General features: G+C 44.3%; 1 protein-coding gene across 2 annotated transcripts; it reads right to left on the reverse strand.

Annotated features, from left to right (window-relative positions):
- Nucleotides 1–1583: 1583 nt before the first annotated feature.
- On the reverse strand, nucleotides 1584–7232 carry LOC123079743 (probable methyltransferase PMT11). Of its 2 annotated transcripts, XM_044502540.1 has the most exons (9): nucleotides 6351–7231; nucleotides 5884–6033; nucleotides 5332–5602; nucleotides 5091–5201; nucleotides 4168–4327; nucleotides 3434–3691; nucleotides 2937–3059; nucleotides 2452–2529; nucleotides 1584–2087 (listed from the first exon to the last, which is right to left on the reverse strand). In XM_044502540.1, exons 1-9 carry the CDS (start codon nucleotides 7089–7091, stop codon nucleotides 1883–1885), a joined length of 2097 nt encoding a protein of 698 aa, XP_044358475.1. In that variant the 5' UTR covers nucleotides 7092–7231; the 3' UTR covers nucleotides 1584–1882. The 2 variants fall into 2 exon arrangements, with proteins under 2 accessions (XP_044358475.1, XP_044358476.1); XM_044502541.1 differs by lacking the exons at nucleotides 1584–2087; nucleotides 2452–2529 and adding an exon at nucleotides 2549–2669 and having other exon boundaries at nucleotides 6351–7232.
- Between the last annotated feature and the right edge of the window lie 923 nt (nucleotides 7233–8155).

Here is an 8155-nt window from a genome sequence, read left to right on the forward strand (position 1 = left end):
CCACCACCACAATATATTTGTTCAATGGTTGTTTACAGTTGAGTATATGCATGTTATATTCACTATTTGAATAATTTAATCACAAATATATGGTATATTAAGCGTAAAAAATGCTAATGGTGGTTGCTATTGTGACGGTCCCCCCTCCTCGTGATCCCCTACTAGCGCATATACGGGGTAGATTTAGCACTGCATGTGCGTATTTCGGCTGAAAGCCACCCTAGCGCTAACTAGAGAATCTCTCCCGGGCCTCCAACCAATTAATGTGTCGCGCGAATGCATCAGCATTTCCAGAATACACATGTACGCGAGCTCATCGACTAGAAGAATATCATATCTTGTGATACCATGCTCCAAGTTTGAAAAGGACAAATTTAGAAGTGTTACCACACATATGTTTACACCCCCTAAAAATTTCAAATCTAAATTCTAAATACACTTTTTTTGCGGGGGAAAGGGAGTTTTATTCATAATTTGAAATACACATTAAGAACAAAAAAGACAAATCCAATATGAATAGTGTTAGTAATAAAGACAAAAACATGAATAGTGTCCAAAACAACACTATTCACATCTAAATTTATTTATTTTTGTTTCTCGATGTGTATTTCGAATTTGGATCTGAAATTTTTAGGAGTTGTAGACATAAGTCTTGTGAAGATTCTAAAAAACAAAAAAAAAAATAACACTTCCATATTTGACCTTTTTCAAACTTGGAGCATGGGAGCACTTAGTCATGGAATCACATGATATACTCCCCTTATGGATTGTACTCACATGTGCAGGAGCTCATGAACTGTACTCAGGCCGGTGATTACAGTTCTAGTGTATGTGGAGATAGTACTGTCCTACCCGCAAAAAAAGAAAGTACTGTCCACAATCAGTAGATAATTGAGCTTTGCCCGCATGCGGAGTCAATTTGTTTGGCATTAGGTGAGACAGATCTCATAGTTATTTAGATTTCCATTTTTCTTTGTGAGGAAAAAAAATTAGATTTTCACTGTATGGTACGGTTTAGGGCTCCGCTATTATTGCTCGGCCTGTTGGGCTTTTGTGAGAGCCCATGGTCAGTGATGCCGATCGGACTCTAAACTAAAAAAATCAGAATACAATGTTCCAACCCCACCTGCTCTAATAAGCTTTAACAAAAATCCTACTGCTCAAAAAAATTGTTACGTTTCTCAAAATAAAAGTGTTCCAATCCCATTGCTCATTTCCAAAGCAAACAAGAAAAAAAAATCCTACAGACCGATCAAAAGAAAATGCTCCTGTCCGTCTTATGGTTGTATACGGAATTTTTTGTTCGATTTTCTGGCTTGTCATTTTTCACCCCCACATATAGCATGCAAAGTATGGAACTGTACCACATACAGCATGGAAGAACATATCAAAGTTACATAAAAGTTGACATGGAAAAGCTGTCGACACAAGTCCAATGCTACATGAGATCCAATGGACCAACGTAACAGTAATAGAACATTTGTAAACCTCGGTCAGTAGAATAGAGACACCCTGCACGCAAAGGAGCAACCACTCTTTTCATCACAGCCCGGTGCAACCAAAATCTCATCCATTCTCTTTCCTCAAAAAAAAAAATCATCTCATCCATTCTCTATTCACCAAAACCTTTGCCAAGTCTTCTTTCGATCACCGTATATATATGTTACAACAAAAACACGCCGAGCTAGATCGGACTTGTACAAACAAATGATGAATCGAATTAAGTTACAGCTTTGACCTCCACCTATAACCTATCTACGGAGCACAATGTCAAATCTCCAGTCCACTGCAGTTCTTGTAGTCAGTTCCAACGGTGCCGGAGAACTAAAACCGCAGGCACCCGCCACAGCATTGCTTGCCGGAGAATGGTCTGCCTGATCGGCTAGCGCACCATCGGCTTGTCACACATCAAAACCTTCCTGCTAGCATACGCGCCTTCAGCAGTGTCACGTATGGTGGATCTCCATCCCATCGCGTCTGTTATTTCCTTGATCTCCTCTATCGTTTCCTTTTTATCACGGATATATGCCCTACCACCAGGTCTGAGTATGCGATCCATCTCAAGCAAGATAACTGAGGCATTACACCTGGTAATGAGAGAAATATGTTAGGTATATCCGATGGATGATGTAAGGTCGGTGCTTCTGCATTACAACTACCACAGAGTAATAGATGACACAATAATCCAAGCAAGGTGTTGTCAACCGGGTGCTTAAAGAGTGCAAACGTAGCTACATAGCTGGGCATCCATGTAATAAACCATCTCCTCTAACGTAAGCACCTCAATTGTTTACATGTTTTGCTAAAGGCTAGAAGCCTAAAGCAGCAGTTTGTTCTCAATTGTATTCTTGGGTTTCCTGGGTTATACAACCATGGAGATTTCTACATATCTTTTGTCGAGAAATCTGAACAAAGAACTAACATGAATTTATGTTCAAAAGAGCTGGTTACCTTTTCTGCTCCTTTGAGAATAGCCTGAATGCATGCAGCAGATCATAAGTCCTTGGATATGTGTCAAATGGTTCACACCTGTCCATATAAACATATAAATTGCAGAATGGGCAATATCAAGGTGGAACCTACATGATGCCCTTTGGGTGCCTTTTCTTCTTCTTCAAGAAAAAGGTGGAAACTACGCCATGAGCTTATTCACGTCAAGCATCTACCAGCTGCTTCTTAGAAAGAAATTTGATGTCCGGAAAATATAGGAAGCAAAGCATTGATGATATTATAATAAAAATGTTGGCTAATTCAATGCATGGCAACTCGTTCTCAGGAACTCATTCAAACACTTCAGGAAGACAAGATGCAATGAGGAAAAAATATAGGTGGCTCATATGCTATGCTTAGAACTCCATGTTGAAGTGCAATATTTTTTTAGGAAGAGCAATTCCAACTTAATATTATGCCAGGCAACGAATATACCGATAACTTACCAGTCATGGGCCACTCCAAGAAGTCCCCGGTCATAAATTACAGGCAGTGTGTTTGGCTCAGTAACAGGAACAACATTCATCACCCAGCAATCAAGCTTGCGACCGATCAATGCAGCTGCAAACCTATACGCAAAATTGGTAATAGAAATGAGATATTGAGCAAAACAAAACAAAATTCCACATCAAGCACAAAAGTCTGATCTGCTAATTATTTTGTATTCAGGACAACCCATAGCCTAGTATTAGAGCAAAAGGTTGTGACAGCCGAGGTCAACGGTTCCAGCAGTATTTCCATGTATTCTCGGGCTATATTCATCCAAACAGTTGTGAGTGCTTCATCTAGTAGCTTTGCTATCATAAGTACCTCCAAGTCATTGTATTCTTAACAACCTTCTAATGGTCAGAGGTGTGTATTGGAGGCTATTTCTATGTTTGAAACAACAAGAGAAAGAGAATGGAGGGGCCAGGAAAGAAAGGGCTTTGAGCAAATAAATTACCCTCCAAATCCAGCCCTCATGTCCATTACATTCCGGAGTTTGAACTTTTTCCACTTGAAAACACGAATATAACCTTCGAGTATATCATCCCAAAATTTCGTTTCTGCTTTGAAAAGCTCATTCTTTGATGAGTAGGCGTCCATTTCAACACCTTGAAGTCTCCTTGGAGGCTCCATTAAGCGTGCAGGCCATGGAAAGGGAGTTGATCCGTCACTATTTACAGGTAGTCGACTGATACATGCTTTCAGACCAACATACCTGAAACCGAAGAGAACGTATAGCACAAAAAAAGTTTGTGTCAAATAAGCTCAGTGCCAGTATAATATAGTCCAAGAAAGGAGAAGCAGTCTATATGAATTTCAGCATCTGTCAAATGATCGCAGTGCAAACAACAAGATGAACAGGTTAAAGCACATTGTTGCCCCAACACTAATTATACGCCACATTCTTGCAGATTTTGCTGTCAACATGCTTTGTGTTTATCAGGTATTGTCATACTGATGGCAAATGCGTAACAGATCTTGCTAATGATGATGGAAATGAAAGATCGCTCTCATCTAAAGTGCTATTTTAAGGCCCAACAAGAATTAAAGATCTTAATGAGAGAGAAAACAATGTGGCCAGTAATGACAGTTATTAAGTTATTTCCACTGCCAAGACTTGTCCAAGAAATGACTAAAGTGTTAAACTGAGGCTTCAATAATAAAACTGGGTCAAGTGAGGTCGAAACATACCAGACATTATCTGGATTATCATCAGTATCACAAAGTGGAGGTTTGACCCCTGGATCACGGCTCATATAGCATGAGTTATTTACAGGCTTCCTCCACATAGCAACATATCCCTCTTTCTTCACAAGCTCCCAACAAAGTCTGGTTGTGAGGTCCTCCATCTCTACAAAAAAAAATATCTGTGAGCAATCATTTTGGAAACAAAAAACAATGCAGCATTTCATTATCAGAGGCTTCTTGACCTGATATAAGTAATATTATCAAAAACTATTATTACAACATCCCAAGGATTTGCAGTTTAACTATGCACTTCCACTTTTCCTCATCCTTTACATGAAAGAATGTCTCTGGCATACTGTAGATTTAATCAGGCCATCTGTGCATATTAGCAGTTTGGCGTAGATAGTTGTTACTAGAAAAATATTGTTCACGTGTAACCATACAAATACATCCTCTTTCTAGTTGTGCAATTTAACTTATGCGGGAAGCCGGGAACAGCCAAATAGGTAGTAGAGCACAGGAATTCAGGTCAAAGCATTTGTGTATGCCAAAGATACAGGCATACACAATATGATAACATTTTCCTGTCAAGACTGTTTAAGTTGTTCTGGCTGAGATCAGTTTGTATTTTGCAATAGGATAGCACGAATCAAAATCAGACCCAATAGGTAATGCCTGTAGCTCAAGATCGAGTTTTCTGGCAGTGCATCAGACCCGTTTCCCTCTAGTCCTAATGAACTTTTTGTTTCCATTGCTAGTCAACGGGAATCCGGTTTGAAAACAAAAGAAGACTTTACTCTGACTAAATCCTATAATCAACAAATGGACAACTATAGATGCATCTTGTGGAAAAATAGAGTAAATTGACACATACTATATATAGCCCTAAAGAAAAAAAATTATCACATAGTAATAAGTAGCAATACCTTTCCACGCCTCTTGCTGGGCCTCTTCATGCTTATAAACAGGCTGTGCTGCCCAAGCAAAATACCCACCAGCTCTAAGCATTCTATTAACCTCCAGGAGCAGGATTCCATCTTAGAAATAGGTAGATTATGACAACAGGAATTAAGTGAATTGTCAATCGAAGGAATAAAGTAGGTGTTGCTCAGGTGCATTATCAATAACAGGAATGAAATACAACTACAAATCAAAATGAGTGCTCACCGTCACGTGTCCAATTTATTCTGCAGCGGGAACAGTGGATAATCTCAAATGCTTGACTGGGATATAATAGTCTGTGTGTTGCAAATGCTGCCACCATTGCAGGAACACCGCGCTCAAGAGCAAACTGTATCTGATTCTCATGAACGTCTTTGGGAGCAATGGACAATGTCAACACGTCACGTGAAAGTAAGTATGCGCCAAAACTTGCTACTCCACAGCCAACATCCAGAACAACTCTAGTGCGAGAGCCAAATGCAATATCTGGTACCATCTGGACAAACAGAGAAACATGTGCTTCGAATGAGATTCAGCAATGGTAGAGGTTTTTTAGCAGTGGAAGCTGATGCAGTCCATGAAACTTTAGCCGTTATTTGTCTTTTGCATGTTCCTGTTAAGCACTGATGCATCTAGAACCCAGATGTGTTAAGTTCTGCTTTTACTTGTACACTCTCTAGAAACTACTCGTTTGCTTTCATGTTTTAAGCAATTTGAAGTTACCTTTCCCGTTTCCAAAAATATTTGAGTAATTTATAATATATAATCAAGGGAAACCTGAGATATCTGATCCAGGTATTGATTTGCTCCATGTATGAACTGGGTTCCTCCCCCAGGAAATGTAAATTTATCTTTAGCCTTGGTAATCCAATTCTGCCCTCCTTTGTCATCAACCAAGCGTGTATGAGGTACATTGCTAAACCACACCTGCAATTCACAGAATTACATTACAGAAATTCCATTACATGGATGCTGCAGTTTCTGGGGAAAAAGCCAACTCAGTTGGTTCAATTCGATTCTGTAGCAATAACGGCATACATCAAATGTTGCTTAAATCATGTCTAGTCATTCAAGCTAAAACTTTGAGTGCTGTGACTAGTGAAACAATAAACCCTGTGTGCAGAGAGGTGCTAGCAGAAACCCAAGAAGAAGATTACTGCAGTACAAAGACATACTATTCCATTGCAGTAAAACCGGGAGGTTCTTTACCAGTTGAACCGGCAAGAATCAACACAGATGCTCACCTCGTCTCTGCTCCGAGGCCAGGGGATGGGCGCCTTATACCCCTTGGGGGCTGGCACGAGGCAGCTCAGAGCCTTGTCCTTGGCCGGGCAGTGCCGCTCGAACCGCTCCCCACGCTCCGTGGAGGGCAGCCGCCTGATCTCCTCGTCGTTGTCGAGGCAGGGAATGTACTCCCTCATGCTCGCGGGGCAGGCAGGGAACTTCCCAATCCGGGCCCTGTTGCCGCCGCCGCCGCCCACGCTGCCAGGCTCCTGCGTCGCGCCCTCGTCGGTGGCCAGATCGGTTTCGTTGACGACGGCGCCGATGTCAAAGTTGTCCCGCATAGCGCCGTCCTCGCCGACGATGCCGAGGCGGGCGGGCGGGGGAGGGGGCGAGGGCGGGAGGGGAGGCGGCGGTGACGGAGTTGGCGTTGGAGGTGGCGGCGACGGAGTTGGCACTGGGGGCGGCGGCGAGGCATTGGGAGTAGATGAAGCGGGCGGAGCAGCTGCGGGGGCGGGGATTAGGGATGGGTCGAAGGAGATGTTGGAGTTGGGCGAGATGGCGACGGAAGGTGAGCGAGACGAGATGCGGGAGGAGGGGGACGCGGGGGAGAAGACGGACGAGAAGAAGAGAGGGCTCGCGGAGGCGTCGGACCAGCGGTAGCCGATGAGGAAGGAGGCGGCGCAGGCGAGGAAGAGCACGGCGGCGCGGACGAGGTGCGGGCCGTGGAGCAGGTCGGAGGCGTGCGCGCCGAGGGCCTTCATGCTCGCCCGGCCGCCCTTGGTGGGGAGCGGTCGGCGTCGGTGCGGTGCCTTGCCGATGCAGAGGGGATGGGATCGTACAGCGGAGTGAACTGGACTCCGGCGTGTTGCTTCGAAGGGGAAATCCCACTTCCCTTATTATTGTTTCTCGGAGGAGTATGTACAGTGGTTGATAATTTTTTTTAAAATTTTGCATGTAATGTAATGATGACAATAAAAATAAATCTACAATAAGTTATGCTTATCTAAAATAATTAGTTATTTCTTAAAATCATGGACATTTCTGCTAAAAAGTTATCTCTTAAAAAGAGAGGCGACTGATAAGCGCCCCAAAGTTTCGACGGGTCGCGCGCGGGCCTTCCGATGCCAATCGTATAGACCGTCGGATCTACCGAAAAAATGGTTCACTAGAGCTCCCTTCTTCCTCACGCAGCACCCACGTCTCCCACCGCGTCTTGCGCATGCACCCCCTCCCTCGCGCGCCCGCGTCTCGCGTAGCTCGCCGAGGCGCCGCGCTCTCCTACTGCCCCCTCCATCCGGCCCTCGCCGCACCTCATCGTGGGCCACCCCCTCGTCGGCCATTGACCTCACAACAGGTTGCACCTCGTCGCACCCACCCCCGCAGATCGCAGCTAGCCACCGTCGTCGTCGCCGCAGCTGGGCGATGAAGTCGTAGGGTCTGTTTGGTTTGAGCCAGCGCCAGCCTTGCCAATCGTTGGCTTGCCAAAATATTGGCCCAGGAATCGGCCGCCCATGCCTTGCCAAAATATTGGCTGAGAATTGAACTAGAGATGTTGTGGAGGTGTGGGCGTGCCAATTATTTGGCTTGCAACCAAATGGATACCCAGAGCTGGTCAGCTACCAATATTTTAGCAGGGCGCCTTGGGGCAATGATCCAAACAGCCCCGTAGCAACTCCGTGGCCGCTGACCATCGACACATGCAAACACTCGCCGCTTGCTCGTAGCACTGCAGTCGCCGCTTCCAGCATTTGCGGGCATGGTTCCAACATTTCTCCACCGCAACCACAACACCCCCCGCCTGGTCATGGTCACCGCCGAGGAGCTC

Source organism: Triticum aestivum, chromosome 3D, assembly GCF_018294505.1.
Source record: "Triticum aestivum cultivar Chinese Spring chromosome 3D, IWGSC CS RefSeq v2.1, whole genome shotgun sequence".
NCBI classification, from domain to species: domain Eukaryota; kingdom Viridiplantae; phylum Streptophyta; class Magnoliopsida; order Poales; family Poaceae; genus Triticum; species Triticum aestivum.

Bases quoted from the DNA above. Each gene is read 5' to 3' on its own strand.
- LOC123079743 (XM_044502540.1), bottom strand. From the start codon at position 7,091: ATGAAGGCCCTCGGCGCGCACGCCTCCGACCTGCTCCACGGCCCGCAC. The intron at 6,034-6,350 runs GTGAGCATCTGT...TGTGAATTGCAG, and splicing joins GGCCTCGGAGCAGAGACGAG to GTGTGGTTTAGCAATGTACC. The intron at 4,328-5,090 runs GTATTGCTACTT...TTTTTTTTGTAG, and splicing joins CCAGCAAGAGGCGTGGAAAG to AGATGGAGGACCTCACAACC.